The 25,784-nt window shown below is 42.8% G+C and overlaps 1 protein-coding gene across 2 annotated transcripts in view; it reads right to left on the bottom strand.

Moving 5' to 3' along the window:
* Positions 1 to 25,784, bottom strand: part of LOC143818011 (granulocyte-macrophage colony-stimulating factor receptor subunit alpha-like) — a 104,338-nt gene that overhangs the window by 66,066 nt on the left and 12,488 nt on the right. For both annotated transcript variants that reach the window (XM_077299460.1, XM_077299462.1), the window contains 3 exons: positions 25,655 to 25,772; positions 9,703 to 9,851; positions 1,650 to 1,791 (listed from right to left, as the gene is read on the bottom strand). In XM_077299460.1, the coding sequence (XP_077155575.1) occupies positions 1,650 to 1,791; positions 9,703 to 9,851; positions 25,655 to 25,739 (376 nt within the window). In that variant the 5' untranslated portion in view covers positions 25,740 to 25,772. The remainder of the gene's footprint in view (positions 1 to 1,649; positions 1,792 to 9,702; positions 9,852 to 25,654; positions 25,773 to 25,784) is intronic.

The following is a 25,784-nucleotide window of genomic DNA, read 5'->3' as shown; positions in this document are numbered from 1 at the left end:
GTAGTGTTTTTCCACAATTTAGCTGGATACGGGTGGAAAGCCACTAATAGGAATTATTTGAAAAAATGTGCAGCGGGCTGCACTATTTGCAAAAAAGGACAATGTATTTTACGCTATGAGGCAGTGACGCACCCTGAGCTGCATACAACCAGCTGTGGCTGCACACAGACTACAGGTCGAGCTGCACTCACACGGAGACCGTGCAGACAGCCGTAAACGGCGCTGCAAGGCCCAAAAAACCTCCTCTACGTTATCCTATGTAGTGTTTTTCCACAATTTAGCTGGATACGGGTGGAAAGCCACTAATAGGAATTATTTGAAAAAATGTGCAGCGGGCTGCACTATTTGCAAAAAAGGACAATGTATTTTACGCTATGAGGCAGTGACGCACCCTGAGCTGGATACAACCGGCTGTGGCTGCACACAGATTCCAGGGCGAGCTGCACTCACACGGAGACCGTGCAGACAGCCGTAAACGGTGCTGCAAGGCCCAAAAAACCTCCTCTACGTTATCCTATGTAGTGTTTTTCCACAATTTAGCTGGATACGGGTGGAAAGCCACTAATAGGAATTATTTGAAAAAATGTGCAGCGGGCTGCACTATTTGCAAAAAAGGACAATGTATTTTACGCTATGAGGCAGTGACGCACCCTGAGCTGGATACAACCGGCTGTGGCTGCACACAGACTACAGGGCGAGCTGCACTCACATGCAGACTGTGCAGACAACCATAAACGGCGCTGCAAGGCCCCAAAATCCTCCTCTACGTTATCCTATGTAGTGTTTTTCCACAATTTAGCTGGACACGGGTGGAAAGCCACTAATAGGAATTATTTGAAAAAATGTGCAGTGGGCTGCACTATATGCAAAAAACGACAATGTATTTTACGCTATGAAGCAGTGACGCACCCTGAGCTGGATACAACCGGCTGTGGCTGCACACAGACTACAGGGCGAGCTGCACTCACACGCAGACCGTGCAGACAGCCATTAACGGCACTGCAAGGCCCAAAAAACCTCCTCTACGTTATCCTATGTAGTGTTTTTCGACAATTTAGCTGGATACGGGTGGAAAGCCACTAATAGGAACTATTTGAAAAAAATGTGCAGCGGGCTGCACTATTTGCAAAAAAGGACAATGGAATGGATAGAACAGTATGAGACAGTGAACCACCCTGAGCTGAATATAACCGGCTATGGCTGCACAGAGACTACAGAGTGGGCTGCACTCACACACACACACAGAGACCTTGCAGATCGCTGTGAAAACAGCGCTGCAAGGCAAAAGCAAGGTGAACACACAGCGGTTGCTAAATTAGCCTGGGAAAAGCACAAAGAAGCAAATCGCTATCTCAACTGGCCCTCAGTCAGAACACAGCGTCCTATGCCTAACTGAATTCACAGCAGAGTGAGCTGCAGAGTGGACTGTAAATGGTCCTGATACTATTCTTTGATGGGGGATCTTTTCTGTTTGCGTCTCCCTGTGGTAGATAAGTATATACTGTAAAGCCAGTTTTGAAGCAGAGGTCACACACTACAGAACGGCTGTAGACTAAATGCAGTAATACAAACACACTTCTTTCACCATCTACATACATGTATACAAAGCTATTGTATAGTATGCTGAGTACCAAGTAAAAGACCCTTACCTTCAGGCAGGTATGTTTCTTCCTTACCACTATGCACTTCCTTATTCAAGGAATTACATACAGAAAGTTGGACACTTACTCCTGTGTGTAATGTGAGTGACATTTCGTGAAAAACTTCATATACATAGGAACAATCGGTAACCTGCAAGACGTAGAAGATAATGTTTTAAAAAAGAGTTGTCTAATCTTGAATTTTCTTTCTTCAGGAGCCTTCCTCTCCTTTGTCTTCTGACTTCCTGTGCTCAAGAAGATTGACAATGCGGACCAGTATCAAGATCTCACCACTGGTCTGGACGAAATACTCTACGATGCTGCATGCAGAGGTAGACTTGCCTCCGTGGCATCAGGGGAGCACAGGACTATTGATCCTAGCTGGATCTGATGATAAGACAAGCTTCAGAGCTGAGCTGAGCTGAGCATGCAAGATGTATGTCAAACAGTAGGATGCAGAGGACGTCACAATTAACCCTACACAATAGAATAAAAAATCTCTCCATTCTTAATGGAGAAAATATTTTATAGGAATTGAATAGCAAAGATGCTTCTATTTAAAAGCACCTTGCAATTTTACCTATGTAAGAAGTTGAGACAACCCCTTTGATATAGTCTGTTAACTTGTCTCTTTTTAATGTATGCACATCTATTATTGATTTACATCAATATAAAAATCTACCTGTCTTATATCACAAAACAACTATACTCATATGCTGAAATTGAACACTTCTGTACAGCCAGAATAGAGGATGTTGATCCCATGGATGAGTTGCATTTTCAAAGCCAAAAAATAATCAAGTATGTAGAACACATACAGGATGCAATATAAAGTATTATATAGCATTTCCGTCACTTACAATGTCTGATTTAGGTTCTTAAAGGGATTTTCTGAGAAATGTAATAAAATAAATAAATAAAGGAAATAATAAACATTTAAATATTAAACATTTTTTCGAAAATTCAAATAATCACAGCACAAAAACGATAATTTTGGGAGTATGCAGTATTAACAAATTCACAGAAAAAGATCCCAACTAAATCACTATGTTAAAAGATAACTTTTATTATTCAATCTATAATTGACAACCAGTGCAAATCAAACCAATTCCATCACCAAATACTAAAGGCACTGGATAGGAAAGGGCGAAGGGGATGCCTGCCCCTAACTGAATCCGCCCTACCAATTAGCAGAGGTTGGCACCTTATTCCTGCGCAGATGGCGCCCCAGCTCACTGTTGACTATTCCTTCTACCCCTTGAAGGCCCTCTACGGATAGGATGAAAAACTGTTAGTAAGAATAAAGTGTCTCCAGCAATGTAGATACACTAAAAAATTAAAACTTTTCAGTAAAAAGGGGAGAGAAAAAAAAGGGGCTGACAGTCAGTGTAAAGTATATTCTGGACACAGGATATAGCTATCCCTGTCCTGACCCTGCCTGTCAGCGGAGGTTGGCTCCCTTTTTAATAACAAACTTGGCACCCCTGCTCCTCAACAGCTGTCCCAAATTACCCTAGCCAGTTAATTATAAGGGGAATTTTGTAACATATAAATTGCTAGAGTGCTTCCGCAAGACATCAACAGAATACATAGACTGTTGAGTTGGGCAAGTGATAAATGCAAAACATGATATTATGAGGGAGAGCTCATCTAAGGAAAGCATGTGGTGTAGATTCCTATAACAATACAATGGATTTACTAGATGCAAATAACAGATATCGATACTTTACAATTGTATAAACTATAATATACCAGAGATTATCTACAGAAATATTATCTATACAGCTCCCCGGGCCATTTCCCCATACGTGGAGCCAATATTAACATCATAGATAGAAAAACAAATAAATTAGTGAGCTCATCCTTAGGGAAGAAAAGAGTCCCTAAAGTAAAAAAAACCATGTATGCGAAGAACAGAGCTCGACACGTTTCCCCTCTTGTATGAGGTTCATCAGGAATGCATAAACTTGTTAGAAGGTCTACTTATCTTATCACTTGGTGGTACAGAAACATAGATGAAGACCTCTGGATATAGTGCCAGAGGGGACTCTCCCTGTGCGCTGAGGACTTCATCTATGTTTCTGTATCACCAAGTAGTCCTTCTAACATATTCATGCACTCCTGATGAACCTCATACAAGAGGGGAAACGCGTCGAGTTTTATTCTTGGCTGTGTGAAGCATGAGATAGGGGTCACAGTCAAGTCAGTCATCTTGAAAGCATATTACTCTGTTCTGCCCGACAGGACACTGAGTGGAGCTGAACTAAAGCTGAACTGAATGACAGTTTTAGTGCGTCTGCTCATGCTTCACGCAGTCCGACCTGCTGTGTATACTAGTAGTTGCAGTTATATTTTGAAAAATGTTTAATATTTAAATGTCCATTATTTATTTTATTTATCTTATTAGATGTCTTGGAGAATCCCATTAGGCACAGTTTTGAAGATAAATTACTTACCTCGAAAGAGGATATTTACAATTATCTATTGTATCAATCTAAAAAGAAAAGGAAAGTTAGGCGCAAAGGGGAAATTAGTCATGTTTTAGCCTTCTGTCAAAAAGTTTTAGTCAGGTGTGGAAAACTTGCTGCAAAGTAGAAGGATTTAAGAAAATAGGAAGTGTTAAAAAATAAATTTTGTCATTTAACAAAATGTAAATTGAATGAATAAAAGAGAAATCTAAATTAAAATAAATATTTAGTGTGACCAATATTTGCCTTCAAGACAACAACAATTCTTCTAGGTACAGTTTTTGAACTGATTGCTTGCTCCAAACATCTTGGAGAACTAGTCACGTATCTTCTGTGGATGTATGTTGGTCCAAATCCTTGTACCTCCAAATTTATTCCCAGACAGACTCAATGATGGTGAAATCAGGGCTCTGTGGGAATTATATCATAACTTCCAGGACGCCTTGTTCTTATTTATGCTGGGGATAGTTTTTAATGACATTGGCTGTATGTTTGGGGTGGTGATACTGTTACAGAATAAAATTGGAGATAAAAGATGCCTGACAGATGGTACTGCATGACGGATAATTATCAGCCTGTATATCTCAGCATTAGAGACACCAAGAAATGGGCAATTTTGAGGACTATATATCTAATGGTCGGCCAAAGAAACTCAGTGCAGCAGATAAAAGACACATAACACTTACCTTTGAAATTGGAAGATGTACAGCAGTGCTATCAGCTCAGGACTGACAAAAACTAGTTGAACCCAGCTACACCCATCTACTGTTTGTTGGGGTCTAGCCAGATGTGGTCTACATGAAAGAATTGTAACCAAAAGGACATATGTTCAACATATAGAAGGCCAATTGACTCAACTAAACTATACATTTTAAACATAAGAACTGGGATGCATGAAAATGTCAACAGGTGTTCTGTACTAATGGAAAAATGTTACATTTTTGAACAAGCTACAAGAGTAGATCAGGATAAATAGTGTCCTCGATGCTGAGAAATATAGGAAGATATTTATCTATTATACAATACTATCAGGGAGGTGTCTGTATGGCTCCAAATTTAATCTACAGCAAGAACCCCAAACATACAGAAATTAACATTAAGAACTACACTGCTCAAAAAATTAAAGGGAACACCCTTTTGAATATAACTCCAAGTAAATCAAACTTCTGTGAAATCAAACTGTTCACTTAGGAAGCAACACTGTTTGACAATCAATTTCACATACTGTTGTGCAAATGGAATAGACAACAGATGGAAATTATTGGCAATTATCAAGACACACTCAATAAAGGAGTGGTTCTGCAGGTGGGGACCACAGACTACATCTCAGTACCAATGCTTTCTGGCTGATGTTTTGGTCACTTTTGAATGTTGGTTGTACTTTCACACTCGTTGTAGCATGAGACGGACTCTACAACCCACACAAGTGGCTCAGGTACTGCAGCTCATCCAGAATGGCACATCAATGCGAGCTGTGGCAAGAAGGTTTGCTGTGTCTGTCAGCGTAGTGTCCAGAGGCTGGAGGCACTACCAAGGAGACAGGCCAGTACACATGGAGATGTGGAGGGGGCCGTAGGAGGGCACCAATCCAGCAGCAGGACCACTACATCAGCCTTTGTGCAAGGAGGAACAGGAGGAGCACTGCCAGAACCCTGCAAAATGACCTCCAGCAGGCCACAAATGTGCATGTGTCTGCACAAACAGATAGAAACCGACTCCATGAGGATAGTATGAGTGCCCGACGTCCACAGATGGGGGTTGTGCTCACAGCCCAACACCGTGCAGGACGATTGGCATTTGCCACAGAACACTGAGATTGGCAAATTTACCACTGGTGCCCTGTGCTTTTCCCAGATGAAAGCAGGTTCACACTGAGCACATGTGACAGACGTGGCAGAGTCTGGAAATGCCGTGGAGAGCGATCTGCCTGCAACATCCTTCAGCATGACCGGTTTGGCAGTGGGTCAGTAATGGTGTGGGGTGGCATTTCTTTGGAGGGCCGCACAGCCCTCCATGTGCTCGCCAGAGGTAGCCTGACTGCCATTAGGTACCGAGATGATATTCTCAAACCCCTTGTGAGACCATATGCTGGTGCGGTTGGCCCTTGGTTTCTCCTAATGCAGGACAATGCCAGACCTCATATGGCTGGAGTGTGTCAGCAGTTCATGCAAGATGAAGGCATTGAAGCTATGGACTGTCCCACCCATTCCCCAGACCTGAATACAATTGAACACATCTGGGACATCATGTCTCGCACCATCCACCAACATAACATTGCACCACAGACTGTTCAGGAGTTGGCAGATGCTTTAGTCCAGGTCTGGGAGGAGATCCTTCAGGAGACCATCTGCCGCTTCATCAGGAGCATACCCAGGAGTGGTAGGGAGGTCATACAGGCACGTGGAGGCCACACACACTACTGAGCATCATTTCCTTGTCTTGAGGCATTTCCAATTAAGTTGGATCAGCCTGTAACTTCATTTTCCACTTTGATTTTGATCATCATTCCAACTCCAGACCTCTGTGGGATATTAGTTGTGATTTACATTGATAATTTTTAGGTTTTATTGTTCTCAACACATTCCACTATGTAATGAATAAAGATTTACAACTGGAGTATTTTATTCAGTGATATCTAGGATGTGGGATTTTAGTGTTCCCTTTATTTTTTTGAGCAGTGTATATTTGAGGCTCTATTGGGGCTATATCATGCCTTCCGGGGCTCCTTGTTTTTCAACACACTCATCTCACAATCATTGAGTCTGTATGAAATTATTTAAAGGGAAGAAGGATTTGCGCAGTCTGCATCCAGAGAAAATTTGTGGTTAGTTATTCAAGATGTTTGGAACAAACTCCCTGACAAGTTACTTCAAAAACTGTGTGCAATACAATAATAATTGAGGTTTTGATGCTATTTTAAGGCAAAGTTCGGTCACACCACATATTGATTTGATCTTGATTCCTTATTTGTTAATTTATTTTGCATTTTGTTAATAAAAATTACAATTAACACTTCCATTTTTAAAAGCACTTTTACTTTGCAGAATTTGTTACAAACATGTCAATTTTTTGCACAGTGCTCTCATCGAAGCACCCGTGATTCTATCGTGGGATGCAGATGAGTTGCTGATGACCCCAGGGACTCTCATTATGATCATTCTGTGAAAGCAACCTCATGGCTGGCATTCATAGGAGATTATGACTTTCTCTATACATAGCAGAAATGATCGAACGGTTCAAGTCCCTAAGTCTGCAACTCCCCAAAGAAGATTATTAACCCCTTTATGACCGGAGGTATTTCCGTTTTTGCATTTTCATTTTTCGCTCCCCTTTCCAGAGCCATAACTTCTTTATTTTTCAGTCAATATGACCATGTGAGGGCTTATTTTTTGAGGGACAACTTGTAGTTTTGAACAACACCATTGGTTTTAACATATCCTGCTGGAAAATGGGAAAAAAATTCCAAGTGCGGTGAAATTGATAAGCAATACTATGTCCAACTAAAAACTGATCCCACCTCCCAACATCATGCTGAATATATGTCCTTGATCCAGTTAGCCAACTGCCACAACTTGTTGAATAAAAAGGAAAGGTATTTTCTTGACTTCAAGCAATTCCAGCTGCCATTTTTCTACTACCTATCGAAGGTACAAAAGAGCCTTACCAATCCCCCTGGTCATCCAATTATATTGAGAATCCAATCACTCTCAGCCAACTTATCCCATTATGTTGATGTCTTTCTGCAGTCATATGTACTACAGCTGCCCTCTCAGTTGAGAGATTTCACTCATCTCATTATGGATCTCAAGAAACTCAAATTACCTAAAGTTTTTGCATTCATGACATTGGACGCAGCAGTCCTTTACTCCAACTTCATACTTGGACTGGGCTTCAAAGCAGTTCAACATTATTTAACCTAAGATTCATCAATATCTGATATCCAGTCCTATTTTTTCCTGAAAGGCATTCAGTTTATATTGGAACATAATGTTTTTTCTCTTGAGGGTGTGGCCTACCGACATTTGAGGGGCTGTGCGGTGGGGACGAGATTTGCACCCAGTTATGCGAAACTCTTCATGGGTTGTTTTGAATCGGTCCACATCACTCGACCCCCTCCCCGCCGGTAGGCCACATTTTCTAATATAAAAGAAGTATAGATGACCTGTTCATCATATGGACAGGTACTTCACTTGAGGCAAAACTGTTTGTTCAGAATCTCAATAGAAACACCTGGGGACTCAATTTTTCACATACGATTTCCTCTACAAGCATTGAGCTCTTAAATGTAGATCTAAGATCTAAGGGTCCACAGGACACTATTCTCACTTCAACATTTTTAAAAAGTATCAATGTGAATAGTTAGAGTTCAGCAGCGGTTATCACCCAAAATAGATCACAAACATTCCATATGGGCAATACAGAAGGATAAGAAAAAACTGTACAGAAAAGGTCGATTTTCTCCAAGAGGCCAGCATTTTAAAAAAAGGCTTTAAAAGGAGCATTATCCTAAAAAACTCATAGCTGATGACTTCAAATGGACGGTAAACACGCAACAGGAAGACTCTATAAAAAAAATCAGAAAAAAATGCAACATCATCCCCAATCTTAAATCCAAATAGAATGGAGAACAAAATCAAATATTGTTTGATAACCACCTTCAATCAGTCTCATAAACTGATATGAGGTGTATTATCAGAACAAAGGGGGATACTCACCAATAATCCCATATTAAAGGGAAATATTCTTTCAAATCCTAATATTATCTTTAGGAGGAACATGAATCTTATTCCCTTGCTGACATAGTCAGTGAGGGTATGTTTCCACAGTCAGTAAATACTGCGGATTGGACTCTGAGTACAGCCGCATTGTCCAATCTGCAGCGGCCAGATGTTACAGCATAGTGCATGGGATTTTATGAAGAGCTAGGAAAAGTTGCTTACTCATGTGCAGTGCATGATCAACTTTCTCTTTCAGTGCAGAGCTGACAGTTTTCATATCATGGGGATGCTCCTGCATCCCCATGCTATACAAGCGATCAGCCTGCAAAAAAAGATAGTCCCATAGTGGGACAAACTAAAAAAAAGTAAAAGAAATTACAACTTTTCTTTAAATAATTGTAAAAATATTTAAAAAGATATAACAAAATAATAATAAAAAAAATTAAAATATATGTACCAATAAATAAATATTGGTATGAAAAAAAAAATATAAACAATAAAAGTACACATATTTGGTATCGACACGTCCAGAACGACCCAACCTATAAAACTGTCCCACTAGTTAACCCCTTTAGTAAACACTATGTTAAAAAAACAAGGCAAAAAACAATGCTTTATTATCATACTGCAGAACAAAAAGTGGAATAAGACGGATATAAATAAACATGGTACTGCTGAAAACGTCATCTTGTCCCGCAAAAAACAGGCAACCATACAGCTCCATCAGTGGAAAAATGAAAAAGTTATAGCTCTCAGAATAAAGCGATGCAAAATAATAAAGTCCTCTTTGCATAAACATGCCCTAATAGTAAAGATCACTCTTAGGAAGCATAGTGTGTACTTAACACATTAAAAAATAAAGTGTTATATTCTTACTGTCAGATCTTCAAAAATTACTTTTCCAATGTTAACATGATACTTGTATTTCTTCATAGACTTTGTTATATTGCAGTTCCAGGCAATAGTGATGAATGCAGGAGAAATGTTAACTGAGAAATCCCTTAATAATGGAACAGTATTTTCTTCTGTAAATTTTAAAAAAACAAACAAGAAAAAAAAATAATTTCCTGTAAGGCAGTGTTCACTTGCCAGTTAATATTTGTTTTTTATTATTTGCTTGAGAAGCATAACAATGGAATTATATATTCAGTTACAGGTTTATTTGAATTGGTTTTATTTTGGTCATCATTTTGGACTGATACATTTATCCATTATGATCCGTTTCCCATAGAATTTAATAGTGAATGTTCCATCTGCTACCCGTGTTTTTGAAGGACAAAAAGTAGTTTGTTTAACTTTTTTTTACCTTAAATTTGAACGGACAGCAATCAAATTCTTTTAACTGATCAGTTTAATATTGGGAACTTGGGGTTCGGATTAGGAATTGTTTGCATCCATGTAACCATTTTGTCACAAGTTGACTGCGACTGAGAGGGGCCAGAAAACTGCAGTGTCTGATTTCTCGTACTTCTGCACTGATTAGAAGCACTTCACCTTCATATTAAACAGTGGAGGTTTCTTTGTTCAGTTGAGAACTCCTGGAAGCGTTCCTGCTTTGATGGATTCAGCTGTTCAGTGTTGTCCACTCACCACTGTTAATCAGTGATTACCAGTGTTAGTTTTATCCTGCCTGGTTCTGGAGTTGGTTGTTAGGAGTTGTTTGGAGTATTATTCTAAAGACTATTGTTTGGTGATTTGTCTGTATGTATGTGTTCATCCTCTCCTATTTAGTTTTCTGTTATGACCCCAATGGCGAGGGTCTCAGAGGAACGTGGAAGTCTGCAGAATACAAAAATCCAGCTCATAGGGCAGTGGTAACTGGGTTGACCATATATCTACTCCTAACGCCAACACTAGAAGTAGCCGGGGATCATTCCTACGTTGATTCTAGATGACACGCGCCAGCCGGAGAATCTAGCTACCCCTAGTAGAGGAAAACAAAGACCTTTCTTGCCTCCAGAGAAGGGGACCCCAAAGCTGGATAGAAGCCCCCCACAAATAATGACGGTGAGGTAAGAGGAAATGACAAACACAGAAATGAACCAGGTTTAGCACAGAGAGGCCCGCTTACTGATAGCAGAATAAAGAAAGGTAACTTATATGGTCAACAAAAACCCTATCAAAATCCACACTGGAAATTCAAGAACCCCCGAACCGTCTAACGGTCCGGGGGGAGAACACCAGCCCCCCTAGAGCTTCCAGCAAAGGTCAGGATATAGTTTTGGAACAAGCTGGACAAAAATACAAAACCAAAACAAATAGCAAAAAGCAAAAGGCAGACTTAGCTGATATAACTGGAACCAGGATCAGTAGACAAGAGCACAGCAGACTAGCTCTGATAACTACGTTGCCAGGCATTGAACTGAAGGTCCAGGGAGCTTATATAGCAACACCCCTAACCAGTGGCGTAACTACAAAGTTATGGGCCCCGGTGCGAACTTCCAAATGGGCCCCCCCCTACCTCCGTGACGCCCCCCCACCCCCTTCCCCTAGATACGCCTCGGACTGTTGCAGGATTCTCCTGCACTGCAACATGGTGTTGGGTGCCAGCACAGCCCGCACAGTGGTATATCCAGCACAGCCCGCACAGTGGTATATCCAGCACAGCCCGCACAGTGGTATATCCAGCACAGCCCGCACAGTGGTATATCCAGCACAGCCCGCACAGTGGTATATCCAGCACAGCCCGCACAGTGGTATATCCAGCACAGCCCGCACAGTGGTATATACAGCACAGCCCGCACAGTGGTATATACAGCACAGCCCGCACAGTGGTATGTACAGCACAGCCCGCACAGTGGTATATACAGCACAGCCCGCACAGGGGTAAATACAGCACAGCCCGCACAGGGGTATATACAGCACAGCCCGCACAGGGGTATATACAGCACAGCCCGCACAGGGGTATATACAGCAGAGCCCGCACAGGGGTATATAGAGCACAGCCCACACAGGGGTATATAGAGCACAGCCCGCACAGGGGTATATACAGCAGAGCCCGCACAGGGGTATATACAGCACAGCCAGCACAGGGGTATATAGAGCACAGCCCGCACAGGGATATATACAGCAGAGCCCACACAGGGGTATATACAGCAGAGCCCGCACAGGGGTATATGCAGCACAGCCAGCACAGGGGTATATAGAGCACAGCCAGCACAGGGGTATATAGAGCACAGCCCGCATCTCATCTCCCCCCCCCCCCGATAATGGCCCCACAGTCCGGTGAAAAAGAAAAAAAAAAAACTCTCCTCACCTTTCCTTTTGCCCGCGCTGCTCCTGGTGGCTGCAGTCTGCCCAGGACACTGCAGGTGCGCGATGATATGACGTCATCGCGCACCCGCAGTGTACTGTCAGAGGCAGAGCGGGGAATGATGGGAGAGGGAGCGTCAGGTGACGCTCTCCTCCATCATTGCATTGAACTATACCGGTGTCATAGACGCCGGTATAGTTAAATGCGGCGGCGGCGGCGGGGGGGGAGGAACAGTGCAGCGGCCCACTACTGGCATCGGCTCTTCTGGCATTTGCCAGAAGTGCCCGATGTCCAGCCCGGCCCTGCCCTGACCTGCCGGCCCGGGGCCCCTGACCTGCGGGGCCCGGTCGCAATGGCGACCGCTGCGACCGCGGTCGTTACGCCCCTGCCCCTAACTAACGACCCAGGTGCGGATAAAAGGAATGACAGAAAAACCAGAGTCAAAAAACTAGTAACCACTAGAGGGAGCAAAAAGCAAATTCACAACAGTACCCCCCCCTTAGTGAGGGGTCACCGAACCCTCACCACGACCACCAGGGCGATCAGGATGAGCGGCATGAAAGGCACGAACTAAATCGGCCGCATGAACATCAGAGGCGACCACCCAGGAATTATCCTCCTGACCATAGCCCTTCCACTTGACCAGGTACTGAAGCCTCCGCCTAGAGAGGCGAGAATCCAAGATCTTCTCCACCACGTACTCCAACTCGCCCTCAACCAACACCGGAGCAGGAGGCTCAGCAGAAGGAACTACAGGCACAATGTACCGCCGCAACAAGGACCTATGAAATACATTGTGAATAGCAAACGACACAGGAAGATCCAGACGAAAAGATACAGGATTAAGGATTTCCAATATCTTGTAAGGCCCAATAAAACGAGGTTTAAATTTGGGAGAGGAGACCTTCATAGGAACAAAGCGGGAAGAAAGCCATACCAAATCCCCAACGCGTAGTCGGGGACCCACACCGCGGCGGCGGTTGGCAAAGCGCTGAGCCTTCTCCTGTGACAACTTCAAGTTGTCCACCACATGATTCCAGATCTGCTGCAACCTATCCACCACAGAATCCACCCCAGGACAGTCAGAAGGCTCCACATGACCCGAAGAAAAGCGAGGATGGAAACCAGAGTTGCAGAAAAAAGGTGAAACCAAGGTGGCGGAACTAGCCCGATTATTAAGGGCAAACTCAGCCAACGGCAAGAATGTCACCCAATCGTCCTGATCAGCAGAGACAAAACACCTCAAATAAGCCTCCAAAGTCTGATTGGTTCGCTCCGTCTGTCCATTAGTCTGAGGATGGAAAGCAGACGAAAACGACAAATCAATGCCCATCCTACTACAAAAGGATCGCCAGAACCTGGAAACGAACTGGGATCCTCTGTCTGACACAATATTCTCAGGGATGCCGTGCAAACGAACCACGTTCTGGAAAAACACAGGAACCAGATCGGAAGAGGAAGGCAGCTTAGGCAAAGGAACCAAATGGACCATCTTGGAGAAGCGATCACATATCACCCAGATAACGGACATGCCCTGAGATAGCGGAAGATCAGAAATGAAATCCATGGAGATATGTGTCCAAGGTCTCTTCGGGACAGGCAAGGGCAAGAGCAAACCGCTGGCACGAGAACAGCAAGGCTTAGCTCGAGCACAAGTCCCACAGGACTGCACAAATGACCGCACATCCTTTGACAAGGAAGGCCACCAAAAGGACCTGGCCACCAGATCTCTGGTGCCAAAAATTCCCGGGTGACCTGCCAACACCGAGGAATGAACCTCGGAAATGACTCTGCTGGTCCACTTATCCGGGACAAACAGTCTGTCAGGTGGACAAGACTCAGGCCTATCAGCCTGAAATCTCTGCAACACACGTCGCAGATCCGGAGAAATAGCTGACAAGATAACTCCATCTTTAAGAATACCAACAGGATCAGCGACTCCAGGAGCATCAGGCACAAAGCTCCTAGAAAGAGCATCGGCCTTCACATTCTTTGAACCAGGTAAATACGAGACAACAAAATCAAAGCGGGAGAAAAACAATGACCAGCGGGCCTGTCTCGGATTAAGGCGTTTAGCAGACTCGAGATACATCAGATTTTTGTGATCAGTCAAGACCACCACACGATGCTTAGCACCCTCGAGCCAATGACGCCACTCCTCAAATGCCCATTTCATGGCCAACAACTCCCGATTGCCCACATCATAATTTCGCTCGGCAGGCGAAAACTTCCTAGAGAAAAAGGCACAAGGTTTCATAACAGAGCAACCAGGGCCTCTCTGCGACAAAACGGCCCCTGCCCCAATCTCCGAAGCATCCACCTCAACCTGAAAGGGAAGTGAGACGTCAGGCTGGCACAAAACAGGCGCCGAAGTAAACCGGCGTTTCAACTCCTGGAAAGCCTCCACGGCAGCAGGAGCCCAGTTAGCTACATCGGAGCCCTTCTTGGTCATATCCGTCAAAGGTTTCACAATGCTAGAAAAATTAGCGATAAAACGACGGTAGAAGTTAGCGAAGCCCAAGAACTTCTGAAGACTCTTAACTGACGAGGGCTGAGTCCAATCAAGAATAGCTCGGACCTTGACTGGGTCCATCTCCACAGCAGAAGGGGAAAAAATGAACCCCAAAAAGGGAACCTTCTGTACACCAAAGAGACACTTTGAGCCCTTGACAAACAAAGAATTTTCACGCAAAATTTTAAAGACCAACCTGACCTGCTCCACATGCGAATCCCAATTATCAGAAAAAACCAAAATATCATCCAGATAAACAATCAAAAATTTATCCAGATACTTCCGGAAAATGTCATGCATAAAGGACTGAAAAACTGAAGGCGCATTGGAGAGCCCAAAAGGCATCACCAAGTACTCAAAATGACCTTCGGGCGTATTGAATGCGGTTTTCCATTCATCACCTTGCTTAATGCGCACAAGGTTGTACGCACCACGAAGGTCTATCTTGGTGAACCACTTGGCACCCTTAATCCGGGCAAACAAGTCAGACAACAGCGGTAAAGGATACTGAAATTTGACAGTGATCTTATTTAAAAGCCGATAATCAATACAAGGTCTCAAAGATCCGTCCTTTTTTGCCACAAAAAAGAATCCCGCACCAAGAGGGGAAGAAGACGGACGAATATGTCCTTTCTCCAGAGACTCCTTGATATATGAACGCATAGCAGTATGTTCAGGTACCGACAGATTAAACAGTCTTCCCTTAGGAAATTTACTGCCTGGGATCAAATCTATAGCACAGTCACAGTCCCTATGAGGAGGCAGTGCACTGGACTCAGACTCACTGAAGACGTCCTGATAATCAGACAAATACTCCGGAACTTCCGAAGGCGTAGAAGAAGCAATAGACACAGGCAGGGAATCCCCATGAATACCACGACAGCCCCAACTTGAGACTGACATAGCCTTCCAGTCCAGGACTGGATTATGGGTCTGTAACCATGGCAGCCCTAAAACAACCAAATCATGCATTTTATGTAAAACCAGGAAACGTATCACCTCGCGGTGTTCAGGAGTCATGCACATGGTAACCTGTGTCCAATACTGCGGTTTATTTGCTGCCAATGGTGTAGCATCAATACCCCTAAGAGGAATAGGATTTTCTAATGGTTCAAGAGTAAAACCACAGTGCTTAGCAAATGAGAGATCCATGAGACTCAGGGCAGCACCTGAATCTACAAACGCCATGACAGGATTAGATGACAGTGAGCAAATCAAAGTTACAGACAGAATAAATTTAGGTTGCAAATTACCAACGGTGACAGGACTAACAACCTTAGCTATACGTTTAGAGCATGCTGAGATAACATGTGTAGAATCACCACAGTAGTAGCACAAGCCATTCCGGCGTCTATGAATTTTCCGCTCATTTCTAGTCAGGATTCTATCACATTGCATTAAATCAGGTGTCTGTTCAGACAACACCATGAGGGAATTTGCGGTTTTTCTATCACATTGCACCGAATTAGGTGTCTGTTCAGACAACACCATGAGGGAATTTGCGGTTTTGCGCTCCCGCAACCGCCGGTCAATTTGAATAGCCAGTGCCATAGTATCATTCAGACCTGTGGGAATGGGAAAACCCACCATAACATTCTTAATGGCTTCAGAAAGGCCATTTCTAAAATTAGCAGCCAGTGCACACTCGTTCCAAAGTGTCAGCACGGACCATTTCCGAAATTTTTGGCAATACACTTCAGCCTCGTCCTGCCCCTGAGACATAGCCAGCAAGGCCTTTTCTGCCTGAATCTCAAGATTGGGTTCCTCATAAAGTAAACCGAGCGCCAGAAAAAACGCATCAAGATCAGCCAATGCCGGATCTCCTGGCGCCAGCGAAAAAGCCCAATCCTGAGGGTCGCCCCGTAAGAACGAAATAACAATTTTTACTTGCTGAGCAGAATCTCCAGATGAACAGGGTCTCAGGGACAAAAACAATTTACAATTATTCACGAAATTCCTAAACTTAAACCTGTCTCCGGAAAACAGTTCAGGAATCGGTATTTTAGGTTCTGACCTAGGATTTCTGATAACATAGTCTTGTATGCCCTGCACACGAGTAGCCAGCTGGTCCACACTTGTAATCAAGGTCTGGACATTCATGTCTGCAGCAAGCATAGCCACTCTGAGGTAAAGGGGAAGAAGAAAAAAAAAACAAAAAAACTCAGAATCTTCTTTCTTATAATCCCTCTTCTGCAATGCATTAAACATTTAATACAGGCCTGGCAAACTGTTATGACCCCAATGGCGAGGGTCTCAGAGGAACGTGGAAGTCTGCAGAATACAAAAATCCAGCTCATAGGGCAGTGGTAACTGGGTTGACCATATATCTACTCCTAACGCCAACACTAGAAGTAGCCGGGGATCATTCCTACGTTGATTCTAGATGACACGCGCCAGCCGGAGAATCTAGCTACCCCTAGTAGAGGAAAACAAAGACCTTTCTTGCCTCCAGAGAAGGGGACCCCAAAGCTGGATAGAAGCCCCCCACAAATAATGACGGTGAGGTAAGAGGAAATGACAAACACAGAAATGAACCAGGTTTAGCACAGAGAGGCCCGCTTACTGATAGCAGAATAAAGAAAGGTAACTTATATGGTCAACAAAAACCCTATCAAAATCCACACTGGAAATTCAAGAACCCCCGAACCGTCTAACGGTCCGGGGGGAGAACACCAGCCCCCCTAGAGCTTCCAGCAAAGGTCAGGATATAGTTTTGGAACAAGCTGGACAAAAATACAAAACCAAAACAAATAGCAAAAAGCAAAAGGCAGACTTAGCTGATATAACTGGAACCAGGATCAGTAGACAAGAGCACAGCAGACTAGCTCTGATAACTACGTTGCCAGGCATTGAACTGAAGGTCCAGGGAGCTTATATAGCAACACCCCTAACTAACGACCCAGGTGCGGATAAAAGGAATGACAGAAAAACCAGAGTCAAAAAACTAGTAACCACTAGAGGGAGCAAAAAGCAAATTCACAACAGTTTTCCCTCCCTTTTCTTCCTGGAGTTCCACTCTGTTTGTGAGTGCATATTTGTATGATTAATATTCTCATTTATCCCTGTACTTTTTCCCCTGTTAGGGCTCTTTTCCATTTGCGAGAAATACGTCTGTGTCTCGCATGTGAAAACCAAGCTCTTGTGCCGGCACTCCGGAGCGGAGAAAGCAGCTCCCTGTGTTGTTATGCAGCCGCACGCTCCGCTCCAGAGTTCCGGGGCTAGAGCTTGGTTTTCACATGCGAGACACGGATGTATTTCTCGCAAATGGAAAAGAGCCCTTAGTCTGGTTTGTGTATTTGTATAAACTGCTACTCCCCACTTCACCGGGTGGGGGAGTGGACAGATTAGGGCTTATTTAGGAGCCAAGTAAGGCATATGGTCCAAGTGTCTCCATCATCAGAAGCAGTCTGGCGAGCAGGGATAGCTAGGGCACCCCTATATTTAGGAGTAGGGAAGGAGACTACCCTAGCCCCGGCATCTCTGGCAACTATGCCGTGACATTTCTTACAAGTCCACTTTTTTTATTTCTATGAGATCCAATGCAAACAGACTTGTGAATAATTTCCAGCACAAATTTTTAATTCAATTTCAATTCTTATTATTAGTATTTAATTGGTACGCCTTCCCTTCAAATCCTTCTGTGCGCCCAAACAGTAGTTTTCCACCACATGTAGGATATCTCCATCCACAGGAGAAATTGCATAACATATTTTGTGGTCCATTTTCTGCAGTTACCAATGTGAAAAGGAAAAATCTGGGGCTAAAGTAACATTTTGAGGGAAAAATGTTATAAAGTTCTGTGAAGCATCTGGGTGCTCCAGATGCTCACCACACCCCTAGATAAGTTCCTTTACGGTGTAGTTTCCAAAATGGGGTCACTTGTGGGGGCTTCCATTGTGTAGGCATCTCAATAGCTCTGCAAATACGACATGGCATTAATTCCAGCCAATTTACCACTCCAAAAGTCAAATAGTGCTCCTTCCCTTACAAGCCCTGCATGTGCCTAAAGAGTAATTTTCAAACACGTATGGGGTAACGGCATACTCATGAGAAATTGCAGAAAATTGTATGGTCTATTTCTATTTGTTAATCTTGTGAAAATGAAAAATTTGGGGCTGAAGCAATATTTTTGTGTGAAAAATATTTTTTTTTTATTTTCACGACATAACATTATAACATTCTGTGAAGTGCCTAGCGTTTCAATGTGCTCACCGCACCTGTAGATAACTTTCTCGAGGAGAGTAATTTCCAACATGGGTCACTTGTGGGGGCTATTTACTGTTTTGGCACATCAGAGGTGCTGCAAACGTGACATGGCGTTGGCTATCTATTCCAGCCAAAGTCAAATAGTGCTCCTTCCCTTTCAAGCCCTGCCATGCACCCAAACAGTAGGTTTACACTGCATATGCGTGTATTGGACAATTGCACAAGTTTTGAGGTCCATTTTCTCCTGTTACCCTTGTAAAAATGAATAATTTGGGGTTAAAGAAACATTTTTGTAGGAATAATGAGATTTTTTAGTTTCATGGCCTTACGTTATAAAATTCTGTGAAGCACCTGCAGTTTCAAGGTGCTTACTATACCTCTAGATATATTCCATGAGAGTCTAGTTTCAAAAATGTTGCAACTTGTGGAGAGTTTCCACTGCTTAGGCACATTAATGGCTCTACAAAAGTGACCTGGCAACTGGGGTATCGGCGTACTCAGGAGAAGATACACAACACATTTTATGGTTCCTTTCCTCCTGTTACCATTTTTAAAATGCAAAATTTGGGGCTAAATCTTTATTTTGGTAGGAAAAGGTAAAATTTGCATTTTTTCCTTTCACAGTGCTTTCTTTCTGGTGAAGCACCTAAAGGGTTAATAAACTTGTTGAATGTGGTCTTTTAGCACTTTGAGGAGTATAGTTTTAAATACGGTGTCACTTTTGGGTATTTTCTATCACATAGAGTTCACAAAGAAACTTCAAAAGGAATGTGGTCCCTAAAAAAATAGTTTTGTAAATTTTGTTGGAAAAATTAGAAATTGCTGAGACTTTTAACCCTTCTAACCTCATAACAAAAAATATTGTTCAAAAATGATTCTGCTGCGAAGTAAGCATGCGGTTAATGTTATTTGCTAACTATTTTGTGTGGTATGACTATCTGGTTTAAGGGCATAAAAATTCAAAGTTTGAAAATTACAACAGTTTTACTTTTTTTGAGAAATTTTCAATATTTTCATAAATAAATGCAAATCATATTGTCCTAAATTTGCCATTAACCCCTTCCCGACATGCGCCGTACTAGTACTGCTCTGCGGGAACTGAGTTCCCGCAAACCGCAGTACTAGTAAGGTGCCACAATCGCGTGGCCTCACGATGAGCGCCTCAGCGATTGCGTGCGGGTTTCAGCTGTATATGACCGCTGACACCCCGCAGCAATGCCCACGATCGGTGCTAGCGCCAATCGTGGGCATTTAACCCCTCTGATGCTGCTGTCAGTAGTGACAGCGACATAGAGGGGCATCGCGCAGGGACAGGTGCTCCCTGCGTTTCCCCACCGGAACAACGCAATGCGATTGCGTTGTTTCGGTGTTCAAGAAAGGAGTCCCCAGATCCAAGATGGCCGCGGGGCTCCTTCCGGGTCCTGAAGTGAGGTGGCTAGCTGGCGCCTGCTCAGAGCAGGACCCGGAAAGCCTCCTGCACTGCCTGTCAGATCGCTGATTTGATCTAATATAGTGATGTCCCACCCTTGGACAATGTTAGAAAGTAAAAAAAAAAAAATAGAATGTATAAAAAAAAATAAAAAATAAAAAATCCCCAAATAAATAATACAAAAAAAAATCCCAATAAATCCATTTATTTATGTAAATAATAATAAAAAAACAACAAAAGTACACATATTTGGTATCGCCGCGTCCGTAACGACTCACTCTATAAAACTATCCCACTAGTTAACCCCTTCAGTGAATACCGCAAACAAAATAAATAAAAAATGAGGCAAAAAACAACGCTTTATTATCATACCGGTGAACAAAAAGTGGAATAACACGCAATCAAAAAGACAGATACAAATAAACATGGTACCGCTGAAAACGTCATCTTGTCCTGCAAAAAAAAAGCTGCCAGCATCATCAGCAGAAAAATATTGTGTAAAAGCGCCAAAACATAAAAAAAAATATAAATGAGGTATCGCTGTAATCATACTCACCTGAAGAATAAAGCTGCTTTATCAATTTTACCACGCGTGGAACGGTATAAACGCCCCCCTAAAAGAAATTCAGGAATTGCTGTTTTTTGTTCATTCTGCCTCCCAAAAATCGGAATAAAAAGCAATCAAAAAATGTCATGTGCCCAAAAATGATACCAATAAAAACGTCAACTCGTCCCGCAAAAAACTAGACTTCACATGACTCTGTGGGCCAAAATATGGATAAATTATAGCTCTCAAAATGTGGTGATGCAAAAACTATTTTTTGCAATAAAAAGCATCTTTTAGTGTGTGACGGCTGCCAATCATAAAAATCGACCACAAAAATGCTATAAAAGTAAATCAAACCCCCCTTCATCACCCCCTTAGATAGGGAAAATTAATAAAATTGTAAAAAATGTATTTATTTCCATTTTCCCATTAGGGTTAAGGTTAGGGTTAGGGCTAGGGTTAGGGTTAGGGTTGGGGTTAGGGTTGGGTTAGGATTAGGGTTGGGGTTAGGGTTAGGGTTAAGGTTGGGGCTAAAGTTAGGGTTAGGGGTAGGGTTAGGGTTGGGGCTCAAGTTAGGCTTAGGGTTGGGGCTAAAGTTAGGGTTTGGATTACATTTACGGTTGGGATTAGGGTTGGGATTAGGGTTAGGGGTGTGGTTAGGGTTATGGTTGGGATTAGGGTTACGGGTGTGTTTGGGTTAGGGTTTCAATTAGAATTGGGGGGTTTCCACTGTTTAGGCACATCAGGGGCTCTCCAAACGCAACATGGCATCCGATCTCAATTCCAGCCAATTCTGCATTGAAAAACTAAAACAGTGCTCTTTCCCTTCCGAGCTCCCCCGTGCGCCCAACCAGGGGTTTACCCCAACATATAGAGTATCAGCGTACTCACGTCAAATTGGACAACCAATTTTGGGGACCAATTTCTCCTGTTATCCTTGGGAAAATACAAAACCGGGGGCTAAAAAATACTTTTTTGTGGAAAAAAAAAGGATTTTTTATTTTCACGGCTCTGCATTATAAACTGTAGTGAAACACTTGGGGGTTCAAAGTTCTCACATCACATCTAGATAAGTTCCGTGGGGGGTCTAGTTTCCAATATGGGGTCACTTGTGGGGGGTTTCTACTGTTTAGGTACATCAGGGGCTCTGCAAATGCAACGTGACGCCTGCAGACCAATCCATCTAAGTCTGCATTCAAAACGGCGCTCCTTCCCTTCCGAGCTCTGCCGTGCGCCCAATCAGTGGTTCCCCCCATATATGGGGTATCAGCGTACTCAGGACAAATTGGACAACAACCCCCACATGTACTCAGCTTGGCTAGTAGCAGTAAATCATTCAAAGCTGCCGTGATGAAATCTAAATCTCCGAGCAGTCATAAATACTCTGAGGTCACCCGAGCGTGCTCTGGAAAACCCGAGCAATGAGTACACTCGCTCATCACTACTTAGAATCAGACCCATGCCTGATGTACTGTACATGTTACTGCAGACTACACCTCACAAAAGTAATGCTTTTTTGGGAGAATAAACATTTATAATGGAAAAAAGGAAACTCTGTGTGAAATAAGACATGTACAATGGTGGCCTAAGTGAGGCATCCATGTCTATGTTTTTTACAGATAGAAAACATAGCCAGTATAGTTTACAGTGCTGTTCTCATATCTGAGTTTTTGTATGCTAATTATATGTCCGCAAAAAAATATCACTTTTCCATAAAAGTAGCCACCATAAAAACACACTTTACAAAAACACGGTGAATTTAGAACACGTCACATTCAACTTGTTTTGGATGATATAATCATGACTTGAATTTCGGTGCTGGATTTACTTTTCGTGTTTACAATTCAAGTCTATGGGTCCATAAATTAAACTTATGCATCACACTGATCAGAGTTGTACACTAATGCCATGTGAGTTGCACACTAATGCCATGGGAGTTGCATACTAATGCCATGGGAGTTGCATACTAATGCCATGCCAGAGGCACATTAATGCCATGTGAGTTGCACACTAATGTGGCCCTCCTGAGGGTCCAGTCGCCACAGAGGTACTGCACCTCAGCCAGAGGTGTGGTACTCCGCTCTCGGGTAAGGAGGGGACATTACCCAGCACCCACACACTAGCACCCAACACTAGATCGTTCCAGGCCAGGGATTTTTTCACTTTAGTCTGGTTAAGCAGCCATTAATTTAAAGTGCGAACAGGAAGTGCAGCTATACAGTTGTGCTCAAAAGTTTACATACCTCGGCAGAATTTTTGCTTTCTTGGCCTTTTTTCAGAGAATATGAATGATAACACAAAAACTTTCTCTCCACTCATGGTTAGTGGTTGGGTGAAGCCGCTTATTTTCAAACTACTGTGTATTCTCTTTTTAAATCATAATGACAACCCAAAACATCCAAATGACCCTGATCAAAAGCTTACATACCCTGGTGATTTTGGCCTGATAACATGCACAGAAGGTGACACAAATGGGTTTAATTGGCTACTAAAGGTAACATCCTCACCTGTGACCTGTTTGCTTGTAATCAGTGTGTGTGCATAAAAGCTGAGTGAGTTTCTGGGACCATGACTAAGGCCTCGCTATAGGCCAAAACTTGTTGCTCTAGATGTCCATTGGTTAGCTCTGACTGCATATAACTCTGCTTTTTTATATTTTTTTTAACGATTTCTCAATAAATGAAAGTTTTATACAAATAAGGCCTCTGAGGGTGGATTGCACATCGTCATGTCATTGTCACGGGGGAACTGGGTAGACTAAGGTAGCTTACCCGGGCCCCTGCGATATCCCTCAGGCTAGGGATACCCTGTCTGTCCCTTTCCCAGAAGTTACACTAAAGGTGTGCATGTCTGGGCCGCCAGGCCTGACCCTGACTCCTGTTTCAGCCCTAAGCTGAAACCACCACCCGCCACTCAGTGAAGAGACCACACACCAATCCCTACAGAAAGCACAGACAGGGAAAACTGAAAAATGCACCACGCCGCAGACACACAGGAATACACTATAATGCAGAGGTGTCAAACTGCATTCCTCGAGGGCCGCCAACAGGTCATGTTTTCAGGATTTCCTTGTATTGCACAGGTGATAATTTAATCACCTGCACAGAATGATTCCAGCACCTTGTGGAATGCTAAGGAAATCCTGAAAACATGACCTGTTGGCGGCCCTCGAGGAATGCAGTTTGACACCTCTGCTATAATGTGCACAGGGCAAAACAAATACAAATAGGAAGGAGGAATATGACAAAGGATTATACACCACCAGATACGATATTCCTACAACAAGACCACCACTCCAGACCGGAATCACTAGGCATAAAGCACAAGCTATAATCGGCGACGCCCGAAGTCCAGTGCGACTATTTAAAGGCCGTGAGCGTGACCCAGCCTCCAACCTGATAACCAGCTAGATTAACCCCAAGCAAGCTGGATAAAATCTAGCCGACGCCACTGAGCGTGTAGTGGACATAAGTGGAATTACTGCTGTCTATCGGACGCCCTAGTGTGAACAGCGTCCGACATGACAGTCATATATCTTTTATCTGGATTATGTTGCGACCCTGGTTGCCGGATGGATCCCTTGAGTGAGTCGAGGACAGTGAGCTGACTAAATTTTTCTTTTTTCTTGTTATAAGCAAGTAGTACTGATGTGGTTGCTGGAACAGTGTTCTGCAAATTTTATCGTTCATCATCTCTATCAAACATAAATGTACATTGAAAAAGATTACATTTTAACCCCTTAGTGATCAAGCCAAATTTTTAAAATCTGACATGGTCACTTTATGTGCTGTGACAGAGTCACTGGGGAAGTGATGGAGGGGAGATACGTGTCACTGCGCACAATGGCGTCAGTGATGCTCCAGAGTCCAGACAGGACCTGTGTGATGTCAAGATCATGTGATCAGTCACATGATGGAGGAGTCACAAGGTCTGGGCTTAAATGGCTTAAGGCCAGAGTGTTCAGTGTCTGCCTGGAGAGGGAGAACTCCAGGGAAGGGTGTGCTAGACCTGAACCGTGGACATTGCTGCCTGTGAGCAGGATGATCCCCGCTAGCAAAAGGACTGTGTTTCTTTGTTTTGATATTTTGCCCAGAGGGCAGTTTTACTTTCCCAAGCTTGGTTTATGCTGTCTTCAATAAACCAAGCATTTTCTTAAAGAGACAGTGTTCCGGTTATACCTCTGTGTTCAGCCGAGTGAGCCACTCTACCACAGTGGTAACAACTCTGGAATTATTTATACATATGCCAATCATTTTGAGACAGTTTTTTTGCGACACATTATATTTTATGAGAAATGTAAATTTAGGTCGATATGTTAGGCATTTATTTAAAAAAAAAAAAAATCAGAAATTTTACAAAAATATCTAAAAATTAGCAATGTTCAAACTTTGAATGATTATCCCTTTATTTCAGATAATTAGACCACACAAAATAGTTAGGATATTTGAAGCTTTAAAACTGTAGCAGCAATTTTTCATTTTTCAAGGAAATTTGCAAAAGATATTTTTTTAGGGACCTAGTCAGCTTTGTAATGACTTAAGGGGACCTGTATATCGGAAAGTCCCCAAAAGTGATACCATATGAAAATCTGCACCTCTCAACATATTCAAAACTACTATTAGGTAGTTTATTAACCCTTCAGGTGCTTTCCAGGAATTAATGCAAAGTGGCATGACAGGAATGAAAAAAAATATTTTTACCAACTAAATGTCGCTAAGTTTTGAACAAATTTTAAGACTGTTATTTGGCCTTGAATTGCCACAGCAACCATGAAGCATTACTGGAATCCATACATGATCAGCCCTGCCCTAATATTTGGTTACCAGAGTACCTGCACATTGTTTTTTTCATGAGATATTCTATATCTGAAAATGTTCTTACCTTCAGTAGTATTTTCTTCATTACATACTATTTTAAGAGGAAACCACATAAAAAGCAAAAATACCAGACAGGATGAATTAACCATTTTCTGGTCATTTATATTTCAATCTTATAAGATCTAGAAAGCAGA

Source organism: Ranitomeya variabilis, chromosome 3, assembly GCF_051348905.1.
Source record: "Ranitomeya variabilis isolate aRanVar5 chromosome 3, aRanVar5.hap1, whole genome shotgun sequence".
NCBI lineage: Eukaryota > Metazoa > Chordata > Amphibia > Anura > Dendrobatidae > Ranitomeya > Ranitomeya variabilis.
The sequence above is the reverse complement of the archived record's forward strand: the minus strand, read 5'-3'. Positions and strand labels throughout refer to the sequence as shown.